A 27,585-nucleotide genomic window follows, 5' to 3' on the forward strand; every position below is an offset into this window, starting at 1 on the left:
ATGGAGTTTTCATTGTGGAAAAGCGCTGAATTTCAGCTACTTTGCATACAATAATTCCCTTTTAGTTCCTGAGAAGATTTTAATTTTAAAGCTCCATTTTCCTAAGATTTTCCTCAAACTTTTCCTGGTTTTTTAGGAAATTTAGACCATTGGAAAAATTCTCAAAGGGGGCCAAGAAAAAATCATGGAGTTTTCTTTGTCAAAAAGCTTCTGGAAAAGCGCTGAATTTGAGTTACTTTGCATACAATAATTCCTTTGGAATTCCTGAGAAGATTAAGTTTAAAGCTCCATTTTCCTAAGATTTTCCTTAAGTTTTTCCTGGTTTTTAGGAAATTAGACCTCTGGGAAAATTCTATAAGGGAGCCAAGAAGAAAACATGAAGTTTTCTTTGTGGAAAAGCTTCTGGAAAAGCGCTGAATTTCAACTACTTTGCATACAATAATTCCCTTAGAGTTCCTGAGAACATTTTAAGTTTAAACTCCGTTTTCCTGAGATTTTCCTAAAGCTTTTCCTGGTTTTTAGGAAATTTGGACCGCTGAGAAAATTCTCTACGGGAGCCAAGAAGAAAACTAGGAGTTTTCTTTGTGAAAAAGCTTCTGAAAAAGCGCTGAATTTGAGCTACTTTGCTTACAATAATTCCCTAGGAATTCTTGAGAAGATTTTAATTTTGAAGCTCAAATTTACTAAAATTTTCCTTAAGCTTTTCCTGGTTTTCAGGAAATTTAGACGGTTGGGAAAATTCTCTAAGGAAGCCAAGGAGAAAATATTGATTTTTCTTGTTGGTAATGCTGCTAATTAGGCGCTGAATTCTCAGAAATATTCATTAAGATATCTATAGAAAACTTTAAATTAAACCCTCTATTTTCAATAAAATTTTCACCGGATTTTCCTGGTTTTTTTGCAAATTTACAAAATCAAGAAAGCCTCTTAAGAAAATCAATGAAAGAAAATGGATTTTTGCTGCTGGAAAAGCGCTGAATTTTGGGCTAATTTGTCTTGAATCATTCTTTAAGAAGTTCCATATAGAAGACCTTTAGTTAAAAGCTTCAATTTCCTAAAATTTTCACAAAATTTTCTTGGTATTTGGGAAATTTGAACCGCTGAGGAAAGTCTCTAAGAAGGCCAAGAAGAAGACATGGAGTTTTCTTTGTGAAAAAGCGCTGAATTTGGGCTACTTTGCATACTGTAATTTCCACTACAACATTATAAATTTGAAGCTCCATTTCCCTAAGATTTTCCTTAAGCTTTTCCTGGTTTTTAGGAAATTTAGACCGCTGAGAAAATTCTCTAATGGCGCCAAGAAAAAAACATGGAGTTTTCTTGATGGAAAAGCCTCTGTAAAAGCGCTGAATTTGGGCTACTTTGCATACTGTAATTTCCACTACAACATTATAAATTTGAAGCTCCATTTCCCTAAGATTTTCCTTAAGCTTTTCCTGGTTTTTAGGAAATTTAGACCGCTGAGAGAATTCTCTAATGGCGCCAAGAAAAAAACATGGAGTTTTCTTGATGGAAAAGCCTCTGTAAAAGCGCTGAATTTGGGCTACTTTGCATACTGTAATTTCCACTACAACATTATAAATTTGAAGCTCCATTTTCCTAAGATTTTCCTTAAGCTTTTCCTGGTTTTTAGGAAATTTAGACCGCTGAGAAAATTCTCTAATGGCGCCAAGAGAAAAACATGGAGTTTTCTTGATGGAAAAGCCTCTGTAAAAGCGCTGAATTTGGGCTAATTTTCTTTGAATCATTCTTTAAGAAGTTCCATATAGAACATCTTTAGTTAAAAGCTCCAATTTCCTAAAATTTTCACAAAATTTTCTTTGTATTTGGGAAATTTGTGAACCACTGAGAAAATTCTCTTAGGTGAACCTCAATAAAGCTCAGAAAAGCTGGGAAAAGCTCGGAAAAAAACACTGAATTCGAGCTATTTTGCCCAAAACCTAAGACCTCCGTTCTAAGTCAAATTTTTCATAATATTTTCCTAAATTTTGGAAAATTTAGAGTAAAAGCTCTTGATGAAAATATCCCAAAAGGTGACCTCTAAAATTAAAAAGGAATTTTCAAAACAACTTTTCTGTTATTGTTTAAATTTCTCTATCAATTTCATTTTCAAATAACTAACCAATTTTCCATTGTTCAATGGTCGTATATCTCTCTTCCTTTTTCCTTTCCATCTCTCTTCTTTTTCTTTGGAAAAATTTAGATGGAAAACAGCAAAGAAAGAGGCAAATAAGAAGAGGAGCATAAGTCAGGAGAGGAGACAGTAGAGAAGATATTGGAAGTTTATTGAGTGTTTTCCACCCTACCAATTTTTGACTTTCAATATTATTTATCCCACTGAATTTTCCTTCTTTAAATCCCCCCCTTCACCCCCCTGGTTTTTCCAATACACACACAAAAAGTTCCACCTTAAGAAAATTCCCAAGCAATATTTGGGTATTTCTAGTTCCCATTCCTTTCTCCTTTTTTGGTTTTTCCTGCCCTGCCAGCCAAAGTCAATCGTCTAAACTTTTCCTACCCCCCCCCCCCCCCACATAGAGTGATGGAAAAAGGTGTGCTGCCAATATTTATCTCACAACCTACCTCCTCCAGGCCCCCCTTCCCTTACTCAATCCCCATCCATCCGCAATTCCACAACACCTCAAGGATTCCCTTTAGAAATCCCAATGTGCAGGAAAGGGGCTGGAAAATTCCAGGAAAATCTGTCCATATTTTGTCTGCATTTTTCCACAGAGGAAATTTAATCGCTTTTTTAAATCGCTCGGTTGGGAAAATGGATAATACTTCCTGCCTTGAAAGTAAGTTTCAAAAGGCATTTTTTGATAAACTTTGGAGAATTTTCCTGACCATTCGCGCCGAGGAAATGTATTTTCTTTTCAAGTGAATCTCTTGGAGAATTTAAAGACCTTTCCAGAACTATTTTTACCATCAAAATCGGTTGGGAAATAGATTAACTGTGGAGGTTTAACTAAATCTTTGTGGTTTGTCTTGAAAGTTTTGCTATCAAAGGAATTTTCACGAAATTTGGGGTATTTTCCTGACCATTCGCACTGAGGATACCTATTTTATTTCCAAGTGTATCTTTTAGGAAAAGTAATTACCTTTCAAAAAGTATTTTTATCATCAAAATCGGTTGGGAAATTGATTATCAGTGAAGGTTTTACTAAACCCTTACGCTTCTTGCTGCCTGAAAGTGGTTTCCAAAGGAATTTTAAGGAACTTTGAAAAATTTTCCTGATCATTCGCAACAAGGAAATGTATTTTATTTTCAAGTGAATCTCTTGGAGAATTTAATTGCCTTTCTAGAACTATTTTTACTGTGAAAATCGGATGGGAAATAGATTATCAGTGAAGGTTTTCCCTAAACCTTGCATCCTATCAAGAAAGTTCCTCTCGACGGAATTTCAACGAACTTTGCCGAATTTTCCGGGGTGTTCACGCAAAGAAAATGCAGTTTCTTTATAAATGCACCTCCAAGAGAATTTCTTTGGCTTTCCAAAAATATTTTATCCATCAAAATCAGTTGGGAAATGGATGAACTGTGAAAGTTTTCCCTAAACTTTGCACCTTATCAAGAAAGTTCCTCTTAATGGAATTTCAATGAACTTTGAAGATTTTTCTGACGTGTTCACGCAAAGAAAATTCATTTTCTTTGCAAGAGAACGTCGAAGAGAATTTTTCCGGCTTTCCAGAACTATTATTATCATCAAAATCGGTTGGGAAATGCCTAAACAGTGAAGGCTTTTCCATATCTCTGTAGATTCTCTTGAAGACTATCTCCAACAGGAAAATTTGACAAACTTTAGTGAATTTTCCAGGACACTCGCGATCAGGAAATGCATTTTCTCTGAAGTGAATCCTTTAGAGAATTTATCCACCTTTCAAAATTGCAATCAATCATCAAAATCGGTCGGGAAACTGATGAACAGTGAAGCTTTTTCCTAAACGCTTCCATCTCCTAAAAATAAAAGTACCTTTTCAAAGGAAATTTCCAACGAACTTTGCAGAATATTCTTGACCATTCCGGTAGCTGCATCTAGTAAAGAATTTAATAACCCTTCTTAATCAATTTAAGTCATCAGAATCGGTTGGGAAATGGCTAAACAATGTAGGTTTTTCTAAACCCTCCATCTCCTGAAGAAAGTGTCTTTTCAAAGGAAATTTCCAACGAACTTTGCAGAATTTTCTTGAGCATTCCGGTAGCTGCATCTAGTAAAGAATTTAATAACCCTTCTTAATCAATTTAAGTCATCAAAATCGGTTGGGAAATGGCTAAACAATGTTGGTTTTTCTAAACCCTCCATCTCCTGAAGAAAGTGTCTTTTCAAAGGAAATTTCCAACGAACTTTGCTGAATTTTCCTCGACATTTCCTGCGAGAAATAAAATGCGGAAAAATTGTCAGAAAATATAGCACTTATCGTCCCCTTTTGAGGTGGAATTTAGAATGAAAAAAAAAGAAGGTGGATGTGGGTTAGGGTAGCGGAATGTTTTTGGGGGTGGTGTTAGATTTGAGATTTGATATTAAAATTTGGTCACACTTCTGATTTTGCCAAACTTACCTCCCCCTCGGAAAATTTTGATGGAGGGATGGTTGCGTGCGTTGGATTTGGGGGTGGTTGAGAAACAGGGAATCGTTCTAGCGCATTTTATTCTTCGACAATACCCCTGATTTTGTAATTCATTGGAAGAAATTTTATCGATTTTGTTGGTTTTTTCGCTCGTAGACTAATCTTTTTCTTCTTAAACTTTTTAAGACTTTTAGATTAATCGAAGACCTTTCATTTTGGGTGATTTTTGATTGAATTTTGACAATTTTGATGGGGATTTGTGGTCATTTTGTGATTAATTTTTGGCTTCATAAGTCCACCTTTTTGTGGTTTCTTTCGAAGAATCTCTTGATACTTTAAGGTTCTTTGAGTTTATTGGTTGTTTCTTTTCCGTGTATCTGAGTGGAATTCATAAGATTCATGACAGTTTTTTTTTTTTTTTGGTATTCTTATTCTTCTCTTCCTTGAGATTCTTATATTCCTTTTTTGCATTCTTCATTGACTCCCTGAAATACAATTTGCAAAATAGAAGGAAGAAGGGCTGATTTTATTGATCATCTCTGTTGAGGGATTCTTTTTCTGGAAGGGGTTTGTGAGAAGTTCCTTGGACAAATGAATAAATTTGTCCCTTTCTGACTTATCCCGGAATATTATTGGCAAAAATGGAAATTCAACAATATAATCCAAGGAATTCATCAAAAAAAATTTAAGAGAAAATTGAGAAGAAGTAAAAAGCAAAAGAAATAACCAAAAAATAAATAGAAATAAAACAACAAACTATTCGACCAACTGACGATAAGGCAAACTAATGGTATTTGCACACGAAAGGAAATCCATTAAATGTTTATAAATGGATATATATATATATATATATATATATATATTCCTCTTCATCTATTGAAGCCATTGAACATTTGGCAAAAGTCAACCAAAAAAAAAATTGATGGGAAAAAAAATGTGAAGGGGGGTATATTTTTTTCTGGTTTGATGGAAAATGGTGGGAGGTCTTTTTCAATTAGACATTTTCATATAAAACCCCACAAACTTTAAAATTCCATCGCATATTGAAAGCGCTGTTGCGCGGAAATCGACAACACGACCGATTGAAATGCAAATATTTGTCATAATTGCAAACAATTTATAGACAAGAGAAGCCGGCACAAAATATAAAGTTGCCATCCTATCCTCTTCCTCCCCATGTCCCCCTCCCCCCCCCCCTTACCATTCACCATACCAACATTGAAACCTTCAACATAAACCCCAAAATTCACATTGACTTTCAATTCAAATTGAGAGCTAAATTTGATGATTAAGTTCAAGGGTCACGCGGAAAACCCTTCACTGTTTAGCCATTTCCCAACCGATTTTGATGATTGATTGCAATTTAGAAAGGTGAATAAATACTCTAAAGGATCCGCTTCAGAGAAAATGCATTTCCTCATCGTGAGTGTTCTGGAAAATTCACTAAAGTCTATCAAATTTCCTTTTGGGGATAGTCTTCAAGAGAAGCTACAGAGATATGGAAAACCCTTCACTGTTTATCCATTTCCCAACCGATTTTCACAATAAAAATATATTTGGAAAGGTCTTTAAATTCCCTGTGAGAAAAATTGCATAAGAAAATGCATTTCCTCAGCGCGATTGGTCAGGAAAATTCATCAAAGTTAGACAAAATTGCTTTGAAGTATAACTTTCTTATGAATAGGCAAGTGTTTGGAAAGCCCTTCACTGTTTATCCATTTCGCAACCGATTTTGATGATTAATTGCATTTTAGAAAGGTGAATAAATTTTCTAAAGGATGCACTTGAGAGACAATGCATTTTCTCAATGCAAATCTTCGTGAAAATTCACTAAAATCTAACAAATTTCCCTTTGGGGATAGTCTTCAAGAGAAACTACAGTGATATGGAAAAACCTTCACTGTTTATCAATTTTCCAACCGATTTTCCCAATAAGAATATATTTGGAAAGGTCTTTAAATTTCCTGTGTGAAAAATTGCAAAAGAAAATGCATTTCCTTAGTGCGATTGGTCAGGAAAATTCATCAAAATTAGATAAAATTCCTTTGAAGTATAACTTTCTTATGAATATGCAAGGCTTTGGAAAAACCTTCACTGGTAATCCATTTCTTAACCGATTTTCACAATAAAAATACATTTGTAAAGGTCTTTAAATTCCCTGTGAGAAAAATTGCAAAAGAAAATGCATTTCTTTAGTGCGATTGGTCAGGAAAATTCATCAAAATTAGACAAAATTCCTTTAAAGTATAACTTTCTTATGAATATGCAAGTGTTTGGAAAAACCTTCACTGTTTATCCATTTTCCAAACGTTTTTCAGAATAAAAACATATTTGGAAAGTCCTTTAAATTCTCTATGAGAAAACTGGAAAAATATACTCCATTTTCTTGGTGCGTTTGGGAAGGAAAATTATTCAAAAATTTTCAAAATCCCTTCAAAGAACTTCTTTCGAGAGAAAGTGTAAGAGTTTGGAAAAATCTTCATTTTTTAGCTATTTTCAACCCGATTTTGATGATTTAAATTGATTCAGAAAGGTGATTAAATTCTCTTAAGAGATGCACTGATCGGAATAGCCAGAAAAATTCAGCAAAGTTCGGTGAAATTTTCTTTGAAAAGGTACTTTCTTTAGGAGATGGAAGGGTTTTAGTTGAACCTTCACAGTTTGTCCATTTCCCAACCGATTTTAATGATTGATTGCAATTTGGAAAGTCGAAGAAATTCTCTCAAAGGTTCACTTACGAAGAAAATGCATTTTCTTTGCGTGAACACCCCGGAAAATTCTGTCAAATTTCTTTGAAATTTCGTTGAGAGGAACTTTCTTGATGGAAAAGGTGCACACTGAGAGAAATGTGGGTGTGAAAAATACACAAATCGGGAGTTATTTTTCAAACCAATCTAACCCCGAATCAACCAAACCACTCCGGAAGTAAATTTGGTAACAGGCAGGGGTTAAAAAGATTGAGTAAAAAAAATCAAACCCCATCGAGTGTTAATTTAACACCGACGCGACGCTAGAAAATAAATTAAAAACCCATTCGAATGTTATTTTCACACATTTTATTATAGAATTTTTAGTACCCCCATCGAGTGTACGAATTACTTTTCCTTTTAGATTTTTTTGCTTTCAGAATTTAAGAAAAAAAAACAGGAAATATAGTCTTAAAGATTCCTCTTTTTATTATAAAACTTTTTTATAAGGTAAAGTACCCTTACTCGACCGGGTTCCTCTATTCAACCGGTGGGTCAATTTTTGAATATTTGATGGTGAATTTCATCAATTTCTATGAATTTGTCACTGATTCGTATTATTTAAAGAATAATTGACCTATTAATGTTAGATCATATACAAAATATTATAGCAAATATAATTAAATTGAATAAATAAATCTACCGGTCGAATAAAGGGTACTTTACCTTAACATAAATTTCTTTAAATTAATACTATAATTTCTACAAAATCATCTTCAGATGACTACTGAGATGCACTAAGGCAAAAAAGCAAGAAATAAACAGACCAACTAGTTATCTACACTGACTGAGAGAAATCCGAAAGAGTTAAAATAACATTCAGGAAATGTTAATTTTACCCTGATGCAGTATTGATCCGAAATCGGTGTAAATATTACCCTTTTTAGGTGTATTATGGGTTAAAGTTACCCTTCTTCCACGTTGATTTTACCCTCAAAAAGGTGTAAAATTAACATTAAAAAAATGTTGATGTATTTTTACACCTAAAAAGTGTTAAAGTTATGACGAAAAAAAGTTAATCGTAGCCTCTTTTTTTTCTCAGTGTTCACTGATTGAGAGAAATCCGAAAAAGTTAAAATAACATTCCGAAAATGTTAATTATACTCTGAAGTAATGAACCGAAATCGGTGTAATTATTACCCATTTCAGGTGTATTAGGGGTTAAAATTACTCTTTTTCATGTTAACTTTACCCTTAAAAAGGTGTTCTCAGTGTGAGAAGCAAATAATAAATTTAATTTAAAAATTTCAATACAAAAAAAATAAAAAGACCCGTCAAATAATATCTGCAGATATCTTTAAGATTTCTGTAGAGAAAATCTACACCTCTACAGAATATCTACAGATAATTCTGTAGATATTCTTACGAATTTTATTTGGGCTTGGGACAAAATTCGTCAGAATATTTCAGCAGATTTTCTGACGAATCTCTGACGAATTTCTGTAGATATTCTGCCGATTTTCTGTAGATTTTTTCTACATTCCAGACTTCCCAGACAAGATGTGTCAGAAGAGATGGAAAATTTTTTCACTGAAGTTTGCAAAATTCAATAGAGTTATTTTTTGTGATATCACGGTGTTTATATAAAATAAAAAATTCTGCAACGCCGTGTTACAAGTAGAGAAAAGTGAAGTGAAAACTTTAAGCAGAGTATCGACCTAAATTTCGTGTTTTTGTATCATTCCATGGGCGATTTTTAAAAAAAATTAGTATTTTTGCTCGCATCTTTTTACTTATTTAAAATGTTTAATCGGTAATGCTTTGTTAAGCAGAGCATACCATTTTCATTATAACTCCTACAGTTTCTACATAAATCAACAATATTTTTGTGAAGTAATGGACACTATGCCGATTTTCTCGGCAGAAATTCTACCGAAAATCTACAGATTTTCTGCAGAAATTCAGCAGAAAATCTACAGATTTTCTCTGAATACACTGGAATATACCGTTAAAATTCAAAAAACCTCAGAGTAAAATCGGCAGGTAGAATAATGATTTGACGGGTAGTTTTCGAGTTTAAAATTGAAGTCTAAAACCTTCCTATTTAAATATTTGATTGACTGTCCTTTATATTTTTTTTAAATCATCTTTTCTCTGTTAATCCAGGATGAAACAATGGATGAGGATGTGAATGATGATGGAGCGATTAATTTGTCCACATCATCAAAGAGGCCGACGGAAGTGCCGTCGAAGCGTCTACCACCTCAGTTTTCATCTCAAGATCAAGTAAGTGCCCTCCATAGGCGACCCCCTACCCTTCCATGGTCCTCCTCACTCTCCTCATCCATCACTCTTCAAATCAATTTTTAACCCAAGTGTACCCAAGTCTCTAACCCTCATTCCCTCAATTAATGTTGTTCAGGGAGCATAGAGCCAAAATAGAGGAGAAAATGAAAGAACTGAGAAAAAAAAGGCAGGCAGATTTTCCAAGAGGTCTGGGTGAAAAATCCCCAAGAGGGATAGGAAAGCTACAACAACAAAAAAAACACAATGAATATTCATCTAATGTCGAAAGTTTATCTTAAGACGCGACGCTCTTTGGCGTTGAGTCAACTTTTCACAAAAATAACCCCACCCCCCCAACCTACACCTTCTACCCTTGTCCCTTGAAGTACGCCCCCCCACCCCACCCCCTTCCCATCAACCTTTCCCATCCAATTAATCCGCCTCTTTATTATTAATTTCAACTGTCAAATTTTCATTGATTGTGGGTGGTATGTACCCATCCTTTTCTCGTTTTTCTACCCATCCAAAAAATTTTCCGCGAATTTTGTCGCGAGTCCACATTGCTTTTTCCTAACCCACTCCCTATCCCAACCCCCCCTCCCTTCAAGTAAAAAAAGTACGAAAAACAGGGGAGATTGCAGAGGAAATTCAGAGAAAATGACAGGAAGACGATTTAAGACACAACTTCCAATTGATTACTAAAAAAAAAAAAAAACTCCATTGATTTATATAGTGTAACTCTTCATGACAACAAATTAGTAAATAGAATTGAAATTTTCAAAGAGAATGTGGAAAAATATTATCAAAATTGATGCAATGTCAAACTTTCCGTACGTGTCATGTAATTGATGTTTTTCACTATAATTATTGACTGTTTCTTTAAACTCAGCATGTGATGATGTCAGCATGTGATGAGACTATTGCTGTATCATCAGCAAATGTTGCAATTGATATACCATCATTTGTTGGAATGTCAACCGTGAACTAAAGCTACATCAATGGACTGAGTACACTACCCTGAGGAACCCCTGAGTGTATCGGTAGTAAGCGTGTGTTCTCATCTGCATGTATCACAAAAACAAATCCTATTCTCAAGATAAGACTTCAGAATGGAAAACAACTGATGTGGAAGAGCCTTCCTTAACTTAAATTTCAAATTTTCGTGCCAGACTTTGTCAAATGCCTGGCTAATGTCTAGAAATGCCACCGAACAGTACTCTCTGTTTTGCATGCTATTTTCAATCATGTCAACCAATCTGTAGTGCGATCCTGGAGATTTATTGCACGATCTGTGCGATCCTGGAGACTGATTACGCAATTAGTGTGATCCTGGAGACTGATTGCACGATCAGAGCAAACTTGGAGACTGATTGCAAGATCAGTATGACCCTGGATACTAATTGTGCGATCAGTGCGCTCCTGGAGACTTACTATGCGATCAGTGTGATCCTGGAGACAGACTACGCGATCAGTACTTTCCTAGAGACTTATTCCACGATCAGTACGATCCTGGAGATTTATTGCACGATCAGTATGTCCCTAGAGATTTATTGCACGATCAGTGCGATCCTGGAGACTGATTACGCAATTAGTGTGATTCTAGAAACTAATTGCGCGATCAGTGCGATCCCAGAGACTGATTGTACGATCAGTCAGATCCTGGAGACTGACTACGCTATCAGTACGATCCTGGAAACTAATTGCGCGATCAGAGAGATCATAGAGACTCATTACACGTTCAATGCGATCCTAGAGATTTCTTGGACGATCAGTGCGATTTTGGAGACTAATCGCGCGATCAGTACGATCTTTCAGACAGATCGGCAGCATCTTTCCGGTCTGCCACTCACGATTCACTCGATCACCCCCTCATTTCTCTTTCAAAATTGTTAATAGCATCTCACACTATATAGGGTAAGTGTGCCAAATTTCGGCATAGTTGCATATAAGCACCGAATTCCTACGTTTGAAATTCAATCATTTTAATTCATTTTGATATTTTTTGTTACTTACTTGAAAACTAGTTTATCGTCTTTGTTTCCTTTTAATCACTTTATAAAATATTTAAAAATTAATAAAAAATATGGACATTGCTTTGTGTAGTATTCCGGCCATTTTGAGTGAAATACCGGCCACCTTTTGTAACGCAACGGATAGAAAATTTCAAAACATCAAACGGAACGAGTTTAATATTTAGTTTAATACGTTTAAATGACTCACAAGCCCTGAGATCTTCCGTGTAATTTGTCCTGAACTCTTTCAAGGCCTTTTCCACATCATGCGATGATTTTTTTTCTCTGGAAATTGTAGAACTCAGAAATTGATTAAAAAAAAATAGAAAATGAATAAGAAATTTAGGAAAGCAAAAGATGTTGCCGGAATAGGCAGCACTACGCTACCCCGGAGAGACGTTTACAAAGTATCATACTATTTTACGCGAAATACAGGATCTAGTTGGGAAATTTTTCCCGAAATTTAAAGATTGATTCACTATTAACATAAACAGAAACAATCATTAATGAAAACTAATCAATTTTCATGAAAAACACCGAAGGAAAATCTTCTGCACTTCACCACAAATCACAAGACTGCTAAAAACACAATCGATCTGTTACATTTTTTGTAAGACTTAAAATTTAACGGTTCTTGTGCTAATACATCCTAAAATGAATTCATTGACTATTCGAAGATTAGGGGAGACTGGGGCAAAACTTATCAAAGCGCATATTTAATTCTTTGACGACCTCTGAGAAAACTTAAATGTTTTATTATGAGCATATTCTTATATAGGAAATTTACTGTTCTACAACATTGCAGAAGTCTATTGTCCTCTATTTCGAAAGAAATGTAATTTTCCAATCATTTTCTAAAAGTCGATTTTGTGGAGATTCTCAAAATTGCTGGGGCAAATTTTGTCAGTCTTCGGATAATTTGTGACGTTTTACTCTCGCAAACGTTAAAAATATCAAATAGACATATTTTTATAGGAAATTTATGCTTTAATTGAGCTAATCAGAATTGATATATTCTGTAAGACAAAAATTCCAAAAACAGGGATCAAAATTTCATTATTTTTTTATTTTACATAAACCTTCCTCGAATCTCTTGAAACCTTGCAAGTTTAAGAAGGTTCATGAATGCTATCTATAATAAAAATTTCAAGCCTCAGTTTCTTTTATTTTAGAAAATATTGAATATTAATATTTTCGTTTTGAAAAATTTTGCCCCAGTCTCCCCTACATACATCATTTTATTTAATTTATTTGCATAGCCGAAATTACATTTAAAGTGCCCAAAATTAGAAGCTGGCCGAAATTTGGCACACTTCCCCTACATAACTTTTTCCCATATAAAATCCAAATGGTAAGAGATATCAACTTCCGGTCTTCGACGACCACTCCTCAAATGATATTATCTCAATGCTGATCTCTTTATTTTACACCCCACCCCTCCCCTTTCATGCGTTCCCCATTCGTCAAAAATAGATCATAAATTAAGTTTCTCTAACTTTGCAAAAAATTGGCCCTGGCGATTTTGTTAACCCTTTAAGGACAATTGGAACACCGGTGTCCCATAAAGAAAATAATTTTTCCTGACTACCCAAAGTTATATTTTTGTTATGTCTGTACATAATTGTAAAGTAGAAGGCTGAAGGAATCTAGAATATTTTTTGCAAGTCTCTAGCTATTTGATATGTTGTAAATATTTAAGCTCAAAAATGGCGAATTTTTAAATTCTCAAATTCATGTTTGATTTTATTCATTTTTTGTACTTCCAATTTTATTTAAGCAAAACCCCTATGTTAATTTTATTTAACCAAAACGTAGTATTTTTCATTAAAGCGAAAAATATTATTCTTTGGTGTGCTTAATTTATTTTTTCTGTGCTTAATTTATTTTTTCTGTGCTTAATTTATTTTTTCTGTGCTTAATTTATTTTTTCTGTGCTTAATTTATTTTTTCTGTGCTTAATTTATTTTTTCTTAATCTTTTATCTCTTAATACAATTCAAATATTCTTAACAATGTATTAAAGTTGAAGCAAATCAATGATTTGGAACACTTACAATGTAATTATTTTGTAAATGTACAAAAAGTAGCTCAATAAAATATTCTATAATATAATATAATTATTCGTTGGTATTGTCAGAAAAAATACTTAAATTTTCGGGCTTTTTTTGTCCCTATCGTCCATAGTGGCGCAAAATACACCGAATCAGACTCTGTTGGACTTTCCAAGGTTAGATGTAAGACTTATAATTGCTTATGTTTCTCAGTTTAATTTTTATTGTTGATTTTCAGTCCGTAAAAAGTGTCTCGTCGTTAATGTTTTGGAACTGTTTTGTAGGTAATCCAACTGAACATTTCGTCCTTAGACACCTTATTACCGGAAAAATCGCCATCCTTTTTTTTATATTGAAATTATTCAATAGAAAATGATCAAATTATTTAATTCAACCCTTTCATTGAGTTTAACCTCAAAGCCCTATACATAAGTTTTTTCCTTGATTTCCTCTTTTCTTCTTGGATTCTTCCTTGAGAATGCTTTGTAAGTAAATAGCTCAAATGTACTATAAATGGTAACATCTGCGTGTATCTTGGCAGGAGAGTGAAAAAATTGAATTTAAGCTTTTTCCCGAGTTAGACGATGATTTTCCAAAGGAGTTTGAGTAGGGTGGAAGGTATTCTCTCTTTCTCCTTCAATTGTGGAATTAGTTTGAAGGCAAAACTGAAGAATAAAAAAAAAAAAAGAAAAACTGTGTGGACAGGAAAATATTTTGGTTGAAAGAGGGAGGGGGAGGGGGGATAATAGAAGGAAAAGAAAGCAGAAGAAAAAGCACAAGGGAAGTTATTCAAAAGAGAAGAGACATTTACCAGGGTCACACCTTGGATTGGATCTCATTTCTAATTAGATCCCCCTTCGCATCTTAGGCACCCCCCTCCCCAAACCTTCTTCCTCCTCCTGCTTTTTTTTTTTTCTTCTTTCTTGGACAGGGATGATTTTCTTTTAGGGAGGCCAATCAGGCATTACTTTCCTGTTTTGCATCTTCCTCTTGTGCCTTCCAATAAAATTTCACAATCCCAACACTAAGAAATTTAATACATTTCCCTTTTTCACTTCAATGGTATCATAGGAAAAATGACTGATATTGCAATTGGAACTCAATCATTTTAATAATATTAAAACAACTATTGAAACAACTCGCGAGTCTAGAACATCTACCAACGTGAATATCGTGAATATTGGAATTTTTTTGTGAATATTACGAATATTTCATAAATATCGTAAATATCACGAATATTTTTTCAATATTGCGAATATCGCAAATATTTCCTCAATATTGCGAATATCGCGAATATTCCAGAATATTGTGAATATCGCGAATTTTTCCTGAATATTGCGATTATTTAGAGAAATATTCGAATATTTTCTTCTTCTCATATAAAATTGTGAGTATTTTGTGAATATTGATTCTAGGACATGAAATTTTGCTCAGTTGTTTGCTCCTTGGGGGAACTCGCAAGTCTAGAACATCTACTAACGTGAATAATAATAATAATAATAAATAATTAATATTTGAGGTTAAACTCAATGAAAGGGTTGAATTAAATAATTTGATCATTTTCTATTGAATAATTTCGATTAGAAAAAAAGATGGCGATTTATGGCGATTTATGGACAAAAGACAAAAAATTTCATAAACTTAACGAAATTGCCAGGGTCAATTTTTTGCAAAGTTAGAAAAACTTCATTAATTACCCTATGAAAGGGACAAGGGAAAACTAAAGAGATCAGCATTGAGATAATGTAATTTGGGGAGGGGTCGTCGAAGATTATGATGAAGATATGATTCAAAATTACTTACACAGTTTCACCTTAAAAACCTCTCTTTCAAAAATATCTTAAGGTCAAAGCCACAAATTCACCATAAATCCGAATTAGATAATCTTTGGGGTTTCAGTCAAAAAAATCACCATAAATCCAATTCCAGTCCGATTTTGATGATTTTTAATGTTTTGGAAAGCTGAGGAAATTCATTACAAAAATATTAACAGAAAAAGGTAGTTTCTCTTTAAGGAAATTGGTTTAAAGTCCCTTCAAAATTTCCCCTTTGAACATCCTCTTGTCTTTTACAAGGTTTTTGTCACAAAATCACCATAAATCCAATTCTAATCCGATTTTGATGATTTTTGGTATTCTGGAAAGCTGAGGAAATTCTCTGTGAAAATACTAAAAGACAAAGGTAGCTTTTCTTTGAGGAAATTGGTCTAAAGTTCTTTTAAACTTTCCCCTTTAAACTTCCTCTCGCCTTTTGCAAGGTTTCTGTTAAAAAATAGCCATACATCCAATTCTAGTCCGATTTTGATGATTTTTGGTATTCTGGAAAGCTGAGGAAATTCTCTGTGAAAATACTAAAAGAAAAAGGTAGCTTTTCTTTGAGGAAATTGGTCTAAAGTTCTTTCCAATTTTCCCCTTTAAACTTCCTCTCGCCTTTTGCAAGGTTTCTGTTAAAAATTCACCATAAATCCAATTGTAGTCCGATTTTAATGATCTTTGGCGTTCTGGAAAGCTGAGAAAATTCTTTATGAAAACATTAACAGAAAAAGGTAGGTTTTCTTTAAAGAAATTGGTGTAAAGTCCCTTCAAATTTTCTCTCTTGAACTTCCTCTCGCCTTTTGCAATGCTTCAGTCAAAAATCACCATAAATCCAATTCAAATCCGATTGTGATGATTTTTAGTGTTATGAAAAGCTGGGGAACTTCTCTACAAAAATCTCAACTGAAAAAGGCAGCTTTTCTTTGAGGAAATTGGTCTAAAGTTCTTTCAAATTTTCCCCTTTAAACTTCCACTCGCCTTTTGCAAAATTTCTGTCAAAAATCACCATAAATCCAATTCTAGTCCGATTTTGATGATTTTTTATGCTCCGGAAAGCTGAGGAAATTCTCTATGAATATATCAACAGAGAAAGATAGCTTTTCTTTGAGGAACTGTGTTTAAACTCCCTTCAAAATTTCTCTATTGAACTTCCTCTCGTCTTTTGCAAGGTTTCTGTCAAAAAATCACCATAAATCCAATTCTAGTCCGATTTTGATGATTTTTGGTGATCTGGAAAGCTGAGAAAATTCTCTAAAAGAGGAAAAATACTATGGTATTGTCAGTGGTCAAGAGAAGAATCATTGATTGAGTATTTGAACTTAAGGTGTGCTCCAAACACTTGGTATTTCTGTGGCTTTTCTGGATAAAATTGGGGTAAGGGGGATGGAGGAGAGGTGGCAAAAGATTGAGAAGGAGAGTGGTAAAAGAAATTCAGACATCAGCTTGTGAATCTCAATTCATTTTCACTGTTTTTCTCTCCCCTCGAACCACCATTTCTCTCTCTCCTTGTCCAAACTTTCTTCACGTGTCGCGTCGCGAAAAGTGGGCGGAAAAATCATACCACCCCCCCCCCCCACCAGAAAGGCAGAAGAAGAAGAAAAAAAAGAGGAAAATACAATAGGAAAAAAAATCCACCCCTTGAGTCATTGTGACTTACAGTTGAATGCCAAAGAGAGGGATGAGTTTGAAAGACTCTTGAAGCGGAAATTCCATGGCTCAAGACAATTTCCACCTTCTTAATTATCTTTTTGTGTGGGTGTCTCTTCATTTTGAGGAAGGGGAAGGGAGGAGGAGGAGGTAGGGGAGGGAAAGAAGAGGAAGGGGATGCACAGAATGGTTTATCCAGAGAGGGACAAAGAAAAAAAAAACAAGAGCGAAGAATGAGAAACTGACCCAATGCATCCGATATGATTATCACAATTTTTTCACCCTCTCTTTCACAATCCTTTCCCCTAACCCCCTCCCTATCCCCCTCCCCTCAACCACCCACCAACGCCACCTCATGAAAATTTCCCTTAAATAAATGTTGATGTTTTGTTAATTTTATTGTACACACACTCACAAATGCCGCAGGGTGCTAAAACACATTCACTCCTCTCTCTCTCACACCAAAAAATTTTCCTCCGGAGGAGAGAAGAATTTTCCTCCGGAAAAATCACAGGAATGAGCAGAGAATACACTCCAATTTTTTTTTTTGCGTGTGTACGATTTTGCCAAAATAACTCTAAGTCGAGGGAGAAAAGATGGAAAATCTGAAATGATTTTCCCGAAAAAAAAATCCAGAAAATCTTTGGACTACCAAGAGATTTTTCCAATAACCAACTAGACAACAAAAATCATCAAAATCGGACTGAAATTGGACATATGGTGATTTTTTGACAAAAACCTTGCAAAAGGCGAGGAGAAGCTCAAAGAGGAAACTTTGAATTGACTTTAGAGTACTTTCCTCAAAGAAAAGGTACCTTCCTCTGTTAATGTTTTCATAGAGAATTTCCTCAGCTTTCCAGAACACCAAAAATTATCAAAATCGGACTAGAATTGGACATATGGTGATTTTTTGACAGAAATCTTGCAAAAGGCGAGGAGAAGCTCAAAGAGGAAACTTTGAATTGACTTTAGAGTACTTTCCTCAAAGAAAAGGTACCTTCCTCTGTTAATGTTTTCATAGAGAATTTCCTCAGCTTTCCAGAACACCAAAAATTATCAAAATCGGACTAGAATTGGACATATGGTGATTTTTTGACAGAAATCTTGCAAAAGGCGAGGAGAAGCTCAAAGAGGAAACTTTGAATTGACTTTAGAGTACTTTCCTCAAAGAAAAGGTACCTTCCTCTGTTAGCATTTTCATAGAGAATTTCCTCAGCTTTCCAAAACACCAAAAATCATCAAAATCGGACTAGAATTGGATTTATTGTGATTTCTTGACAGAAATTTTGCATAAGGCAATATGATTTTCAAAGGAGAAAGCTTGAAGGGACTTTACACCAATTTCCTCCAAGAAAAACTACCTTCTCCTGTTAGGATTTTTGTAGAGAATTTCCTCAGCTTTCCAGAACACCAAAAATCATCAAAATCGGACTTGAATTGGATTTACGGAGATCTTTTGACAAAAACCTTGCAAAAGGCGAGAGAAGGTTCAATGGTGAAACTTTGAAGGGACTTTAAGTCAATTTCCTCAAAGAAGAGCTACCTTCCCCTGTTAAAATTTTCATAGAGAATTTCCTTAGCTTTCCAAAACACCAAAGATCATCAAAATCGGACTAGAATTGGGTTTATAGTGATTTTTTGATTGAAACCTTGCAAAAGGCGAGAGGAAGTTTAGAGGGGAAATTTTCAAGATGATTGATTATGTTTCTCACATAAATTTTTATTGTTGATGTTCAGTCCGTAAAAAAGTGTCTCGTCGTTAAAGGGTTAAAGAGTCTTCCCTAAGCTATGTTCCCATGTCGAATTTTAGCTTTTTACCTCCTCTCAGAAAGGAGTTTTAAAGTAAAATGCTCTCATTTTGTATGGGGGCTACAAGAATTGAGGGTCGGGGGAGGGGGTGGTATGCATGAATAAAAAGTTTAAGTCATACACTGATCCTATACCGAATTTCATCAAGATTGTTTTAGTCGTTCTTGAGTAATTCGTTGTCAAAACAGTGATTTTTCGGAAGGATAGAGGCTTTTTTTACAAGGACTCCCAGCGTTTATCGACGGGTTCCGGCAATTTTTCAATCTTATATCAGTACCTATGAAATGCGTCTACTCTCGTTTGTGGCGATTCCGGGACCAGTGACCATATACTTTTGACCATTCTCCTTTTCGAGCTTGAGTAATATCTTGGAACTAATGCACCATTAAAATTGAATGTCTTGTTTTGACATCTTGGATAATCAAATTTCTTTATTGTCAAAATTGAAAATTTAATTTAAATCTTCAGGTTAATTTAATTTTTTGAGTTTTATTTTCAAGGTCATTTGAAGGTCTTTTTCCTTTTGCTGAATAATACCTAAGGATTACCAAAGGAAATCCAAATTTCAGCTAAATTGCCTATTTTCCACCTCTGTGGTAACATCTGTGTGGCCATTTATGCTTAAAAACTTGATATATATATGTATATCCTTGGCAATTGAAAATGCTTTTTCAAGTTGAGAGATAAACAAAGTACTCTCTCTCTATCTAACATAACCCAACATATATAAAACTCAAGAGGGATGCTTTTTAATGTTGCTCTTGTGTTGCTAAATAAACACACAACAAAATATTAAAAGCATCCCTCTTCTGAATTTTGTGGGAAATGGAAAAGTATTACACCCTTACGCCTATATCATTCTACCCCATTCCAATCAAAATGCGCGCGCGATTGTTTTAAATGCGGCTCGCTTTTAGAATTTTCCACCACCTCCATCCACCCCCAGGGAAGGGGGGAAGGGGGTAGGGGGTAGAGGGGTGGGGGAAAACTTAGAAAAGAAGAAGGCAAGAATGTGGAAAATTATTTGATAATTTAGAGAGAGAGAAATGTTTGAGAGATAGACAGACAGGGTGAAAGAGTGTTAAAGAGAGAAAGGGAGAGAGAGAATAGAAAAAGGATTTTGAAAAGGGATGAGTAACTCTAGAGAAGGGTATCATCCTGCGGGGTTCTTTCCATTTGTAGACACGACCAATTGACCATTTTCTCTCTCCCGAGAGAAGTGTCTCTACCATGCGGGATTTAGTGTTTGGTGATTTACCCATCCATCTGCCCATACCCCTCCTTCCCCCCGCCCCTCCCCTCCTCCTTCCCCTTTTTGTGGAAAACTAGGCAAAATTGCGCCAAAAAGCAAAAGGCTCTGGACGAGGTGACTATTCGGAAGTAAAGTGCCTGGGTTTTCACAGAGAAAACGAGAGAGAGAGAGTCTTTAGATCAAATGGTGAAAGGAGAAAAGGATCGAGGGGGAGGAGGGGGGGTAGGGTAGGGTGGATGAAAGTAGAGGCATACAACATACAATTTTGGATGGATGAATCCCGCCGTTTGCTGATTCTGTGTTTCAAGCAAAATAAACAGGCGCCTGTTTTCTTTGTTCCGGCAAACTAAACATACCCTACACTTCTATACCCCTGCTACCCCCCATCCCCAACCCTCCTCCCCTATCCTCGAGGATCTCAGCTCATGCCCCCCTGAAATACCGCCAAAAACAGAGAAATCTAAACATCATTTGTCCCTTCCTTTCTCTCTCTTCGAGATACACTCGTACCTCCTGGTACCCTACCCCTTTTTCTACACCTAACCCCATACACAGGAATAACAGAGTAAGAAAAAAAAATAGAGGGTTTTTTTTTTGACACTCTCCTTCCTTCCTTCTTCCATCTTCTTGTTCTCTGTACCCTTGGCTGCCACAGTGTCCAGCCATTGGAGCAGGAAAATGTGCATATGCTTGCAAATTAATGCCACCTTTTTTCTTACCCTCAAATACAAATGCCGGGGGTTGAGGGGGATGAAGGAGAGGTTGGGATTGTGACCAGAGCCTTTTCAACTTTGGTAGTATGCTCGAATAGAGTAACCTACTACATATCATGCCAGCAATTTCATGGCCAATAGATAGTCCAATAGATTCCGTTGAAATGGAAAATTTTTCCCATAACTCCTATACTTCGGGAGAAGAACACGTATGTGTGTAAATAAGAAGGAGGAGAAGGACATGAGATCTAGTACTTATTATTAATCGTGTCGAGGCCTAAAATCAAGTTTGTCTCGCCCAAAAATGGTTCATATCAATGGCAAGCAGACTTGCTGACATCAGGGGAGCAAGAAAGCAAGGAACCTTTACGCGTATTAAGGGTTTTCATTCCCAAGCGGCATTTATCGCTATAAATGAGTAGAGATGTCTGATATCTGTACGAAAATAATGGCGAAGATTTTACAAATTTCTTCCATATAACCGCATAAAAGAGGTCCATATTCGGGTGAATGGGGAATTTTTACATACGAAATATAACAATTTTTCATATTTTACGTAAGCTCGTCATCTTGTACGGTAAAATGTATACATTATGACTAAATAAAATATAATCACTACACAATATCAATTTTATAACTATCAACTGAAGAACTGTCATTTCTTTTGTATTTTCATTTAAAACTTGCTCAAATATTTTTCCTAAATGAATAATTATTTATCCCTAACGATTCAGTCAGATATTCTGTATATTCTGTGCCTCGTGCACTTTTATCGCGTATGAAACTTTAATGCAATGACTTTTTTCCGTTAGAGGATACAATATTAGTGAATAATATTTCATTCCCGACCTGAAATTCTCAAGGGAAAGCTGGGAAATTAAAGAAAATAAAATTGAATAAGTTTATTGCCTTTTCTATCATATCATTGAAAAACTTAAGGATATCAGATTTTTACTACTTGTATTGGTGGAATACATCATTTCAAGCACTATTCTGGGCAAATATCGCGAGGATCATCACTGTTTTGTGCATAATTTTACATTAAATTGAGTTTAGCGCCACCAATTTTCTGTAATTTCCACGCCATGATCTTATTTTTGTTTCGATAAAATAAAATTAAGATGCTATAACCTGAATAAATAAAAAAAATATAGAAGAAAACACATCTTGACATATTTTTGTGATTTTATTTAGATTATGTCGTACATTATATTCACATTAAAGATTCCTTATAACAATAATGTTACTGCACAGTAAAAACTTCAATTTTATGCCTTTTATAAAAATTTTCTGCATTCTTCTGGGCACTGTTTCTGCAATGTAGTTTCATGTTATAAGATCAGGAAACTGTCCTAATCTTTACAATTTGGCTACACTGCAATTAAAGAAAGAAAATGTTAACTCCCACGAACAAAGTATTAATTCATAATTTTTCCATCAATTACACTCACTTTTTCAAATTTGATCCCCTTTTTCTATGTGCTCGATCTCCAATGCAAACGTTGGTGCACTTCAAGGCTTTAAATTATGTTAAATATTACTTTTTTTTCACCATTTTTCACTCGAAGATGAACCTCTGCTAAGTAAACAAAGCAAAATTTGACAATCTGGCAGCTTTATAAAAAAAAGAACACAAGTTGTATACAAATTGTCTCCTCTACGGAACAAATATAACTATAAAATATCAAAACGTGATGTTCATACAGTTTCACGACAATATGTCAACATAACAGCATGAATATGTAAGATAAATTTACTTTCGATGTTTTTGACACAGATTCAAACATTTTCACTCAAAAATAGATTATATTATAACTTGTTTATGGATCTAAAAACATTTAGTCATAATTTTAAGGGAAAATACCAATATATTAACCGAAATTTATCAAATAAAATGTATTATTTATATTAATAGAAAATAACTGATATTTTCTATACAATTTTTAGATAAGTTATATTTCTGGTATGTAACGCATATAATTTTCAATCAATATACTTCCATTATGTTCATACATTATATTTTTTTTAGAAATATCTCGATTACATTGAAAATACGTTGGTTACATTTGAGACATACATTATTTGGATATCAAATGCCGCTTGGGTTGGAACTAAATCGGACTGATCCTTCCACCACGAGGCTTAAATTGAGTGTCGAAAGGCACGCGAATACCTCAACCACAAAAGATCTAGTACTTAGATACTTGTATACTGGACAGCGTAGAGTAGAGTTATTACTTTTTCACCACTTCACAGTGGGGCCAAGACGGCCAAAAACCATTTTTAATCAAACCAAAATTATGTTTATTTCATTTATCGATAAATGAAGAACATTTTCCGAAATTTTCATTAAGATCGGTCCAAAATTGTAGCCTATGGAGATTCTTAAAGTCACCTTTTTATAAATTTTTTCGTCATTTTTGGCTTTTTAGCGACGTTTTCATGGACTCTAATTGATATAGCCAAGTGTACTTTTCTAAAGAAATTATGCCATATTTATTCAGAAGACATATCATTGAATGCAAATTGACAATTTAAAATTGTTCTCATAAGGATTTACCAGGACATCGATGCATATAATGCGTATTATTTGAAATAAATTTCAAATTCTTAAGTTTCATCAAAGGTTCTACTTATGAAGCCGCTACTTGCCGCTATTCTGAAAAGCTTTTTTTCCTTCAAATTTAATCTACTTTCAGGAAATACTAACCTCATTTTGCCCAAAGTTGCCCGGGGACCCTTCCGAAGCAATTTTCTGAGACTATGCACACCCAGAATGAGGCTTTTTAGTACCTAGGAGCAAAGGGATTAAAGATAGAGACTTGATACCTTAGGAGTACTCCCATAATTCGACCCAAGAATCGTTAACATGCCCCTCACTTATCAGTCTCCCATCCACTCCCGCTCTTTTAACCGCCAAAACCATCCCTAGAAGCAAAATAGCTGCCTTACAGAACCAAGTATTAAAAAAGTCTTTTAGTGCACTTTTAAAAAGCTAATAGTGAGAATTTTCTGTTGAAATTCCTATAGACGCTCTTAAGATCCTTAAGAGTGCGCCACTTTACTTATAGTAATCTCAGTGATGGAACCAAGAGCGTTATAAGCAAATAAAAAGATTTTTGGTTCTACAGTGCCTTACTTAAGGATTTCTACAAGACTATATTAAGAAAAAATTGTTTCTTGGGATGTTTTTTGGGGATTTCTCGAATTTCTGTTTTTTGCGATTTTTTTTTTTTCATTTTTGGGTATGCTTTAGAGATTGTTTAAGATTAGTATATTTTAGAGAATATTTTAGGATTATGTGCATAAGAATTACTTCTAATAACGGTTTTTCAAAGTATAGAAGTTTAAGAGAGCCCTAGAGATCGTATTTCTTTACCGCATGGTATCATGTTTGGACTCGTCAGAAAGGTTTTGGCATTTCTGACAAGTCTGAAGCGGTTTTAATCGGTTATGAACCGGTAATGAACCGATTCATAAATCACTCAAAAGATGTCTCAAAATATAGTTTAAGAGTAATAGAATTGATTTTTGGACCAAAATTACTTATCTGTTATGAATCGGTTTATTACTAGTGCATAACCGATTGGAGTCGGTTCAGGCTTATCAAGAATTCCAAGGCCTTTCCAACAAGCTCAAACATGATACCATTCGGTTGAAAAATACGCTCTCTAGGGTCTTTTTACCCTTTGATCTTGAAAAACCGTTTTTGGGAATGACTCAACGGTATTGTCGTTTAACGGCGAAATGTCCGCCTGGGTAATCTCTAAAACATATCCAAAAATGGATTTTTTCGGTCTATCAATGAATGTTGCAGTCAAAACCCATCTCCGAAACGTTGTAAGAGGAGGAAATAGAGGAGATTTCTTGAAGGTCTTTACCGTGTTTTGACTGAAACATATCCAAAAATTTCAAAAAAAAAATCGTACCACACGTTTTCGAGCAATCACAAAAATACATGGTTTTGGAGGGAAAGGGGAGAGGTGGGGGGAAAATCGAAGGTATCATAACAGTCCTTGGGTCGCCTTATGGCGAGTCCTTCAAAAATTCCAAGTCTCTATCTCTAACCGTTTGCCTTACTAAATATGATTTGTTGGTGTTCGTGCGCCCTGTGTACGTGTTACCCCCCTTTCCCCTATGATTTTTTTTACCTATATATGACTTTCTTGCCTCAGAGTTAGGGTTTTGGCCGCAATTTGTATGGAGTGGCCCCACTGTGCACTTGCGAAATGTGTGTTACTTCGAGACCTCTAGCCAGGGACATCACATTTCCTATATGTATCCCATTTAGTTTCTAGTGTGCCGAATAAACGTTGGAATTTATTAGCTATTTTCTGTCATTGTAGAATGAATTAGCACAAAATACAAATAAAGTAAAGTACCCTCTAGTCGGCCAGTTCCTTAACTCGGCCAGTTGAATTATTTAAACCAATTTTTTAACGTATTATAGTCAATTTCTATGAAATTTTCACTGATTTACGTTATTTCATTCATTCCTTTTCAACCGCTTGTCCCTATTGGGGTCGCGGGCCCATGACATCCAAATTAGCAGCCCACGCTTGTCGATCCTCCGCCACTTCAGGAAGATGTTCGGGTTCGATCCCGAGGCGTTCCAAGGCAAGATTCTTAATTTGATTCAGCCACCTTGTCCTAGGTCTGCCTCGAGGCCGAGGTCTCCTCACAATGGCTTGCATAGCTTTTCTGGGGAATCATGATTTACGTTATATATAATACAATACACCTTATAATGTTAAATCGGTGAGACCATATCGTCAGTAGGATCAGCATTTGTCGTAACTTCCTCATCGCCTCATCAGCAGTTCTTGTATAGTGTGTGTATTTCCATGGTGTTAGAAGAAGTGCTGATGAGGCGATGAGGAAGTTATGACAAATGCTGATCCAACTGACGATATTATAACAAATCTAAGTAAATTGAATAAATAGTCGCATTGGCCGAGTTGGGAAACCGGCCGACTACAGGCTACTTTACCTTACAAGATAAAAGCCAATTTAATATAGAATAGATAACCGATAACCTCAAATTGGCAACCTTACATAGTTTTGGAGATTTCTCGTGAAATGTGTACGAAAATAGAAAAAAAAATTACACTAAAGCTGGTCGCAATTTTCAAAGCTAACGTCACCCCCCCCCCCCTGCCCCTAGTCCAACACAAATCAGAAAAGCCTGGTCACTGACAAGATTATTTGTACACTGAGAAAAAAAAGAGGGTACGATTAACTCTTTTCCTCATAATTTTAACACTTTTTAGGTGTAAAAATACATCAACATTTTTGAATGTTAATTTTACACCTTTTTAAGGGTAAAATTAACATGAAAAAGGGTAACTTTAACCCCCAATACACCTAAAAATGGTAATATTTACACCGATTTCAGATCAATAATGCAGGGTAAAATTAACATTTCCAGAATGTTATTTTAACTTTTTCGGATTTCTCTCAGTGTAAGTTAATTGAATAAATTCTCGAGAAGGTGAACAGTCACCTGAATTTATCACATGATAAACTCACGATTTAATAATTCATACTCTGAAGTGAGATTTGCCTTGTGAATTACTTTTCTTTTTCGTGTGAAAAATGGGCAATTTTCTAAGAGATTCACCAGGTGAGGTGATAGGGTAAGTGTGCCAAATTCCGGCCAGCTTGCAATTTCGGCCACCTTTTTGTTCCTTGAATTTCCATAAATTTTTAGTGTTTACATACTCTTAGAGATTATACAATGCAAAAGAGTAAAAAAAAATGTAGCTTCGACAAACGAGATGACGTGAAAAAGGCATTGGAAGAATTCCCGAAGGGTAAGGAACTATGAGAATGAAGGTGGCCGAAATAGGGCACCAAAGCTATGTCTACATTTTTATTCATTTTAAAACGTATTAAGAATGATTTTAGAGTAAATAAAGACGGTAAACTCTTTACAAGGTTCCAAGCAACACTCTTTCAGAAGAAAGAATTAAAAAAGAACAATTTGTATTTAAAATATTGCATTTCAAACTTGAGACTTTGACTCTTGCATGCAACTATGCCGAAATTAGGCACACTTACCCTACTTCTTATTTTGGACTGGTGTTTTTCTCACGAAATTTCATGAAGTTTTAGCTTTTGTGATGAGCTAGATTGTATAAATGCCTGGAAAAACAAAAGAGCATGTTTTCTACGAATGAGATGTAGTGAGAAAAGCCATCCGGAAGAGTACCGAAGTCAACTTGTGACATTCTACGGTTCCCTTACATAAAACAGGAAAAGGACTTGGTAAGATAGGTTCTTGAAATGGAGAACAATGGGCATCCTATTGAGGCGAATTACCTGTCGAAATTAACAGCCAACTTGTCCCAAATTTGAGTTAAATACACATCGACATATCAATTCATTTTTAAATGTATTAACACTAATTTTAGTATAAAAAAAGACGATAAACAACTTACCAAGTTTCAAAACAACCCTTCTGAAAACATTCATTCTGAGCATTGATGCTTTTTTTCGCGGATATGAGCTGTGTCAACAAACTTTTGGCCGATAATATTACTTCTTTCTCATTTTCATTGCAGTTCGAGCAATACAGCAAAAAAAAAATGTTACCTCTAGGTCCAGCATCTATATCTTCTCCCCATTTCCCCTTCTTATGGTATTCCCTTCTCAACTACCCCTTCCCCCACCCAATCCCTCCCGCCCTTTCCACTGAAAAAAAAAACTCCCCCAAAAACATAATGTGTTATGTGAGAGTCCTTAAT

The 27,585-nt window shown here is 35.0% G+C and overlaps 1 protein-coding gene across 8 annotated transcripts in view; it reads left to right on the forward strand.

Moving 5' to 3' along the window:
* The window catches only part of LOC129808740 (forkhead box protein P1), a 228,377-nt gene that overhangs the window by 136,355 nt on the left and 64,437 nt on the right, over nt 1-27,585 (forward strand). For all 8 annotated transcript variants that reach the window (XM_055858549.1, XM_055858545.1, XM_055858548.1 and 5 more), the window contains exon 3: nt 9,423-9,542. In XM_055858549.1, the coding sequence (XP_055714524.1) occupies nt 9,423-9,542 (120 nt within the window). The remainder of the gene's footprint in view (nt 1-9,422; nt 9,543-27,585) is intronic.

Source organism: Phlebotomus papatasi, chromosome 5 (genome assembly GCF_024763615.1).
Source record: "Phlebotomus papatasi isolate M1 chromosome 5, Ppap_2.1, whole genome shotgun sequence".
NCBI classification, from domain to species: domain Eukaryota; kingdom Metazoa; phylum Arthropoda; class Insecta; order Diptera; family Psychodidae; genus Phlebotomus; species Phlebotomus papatasi.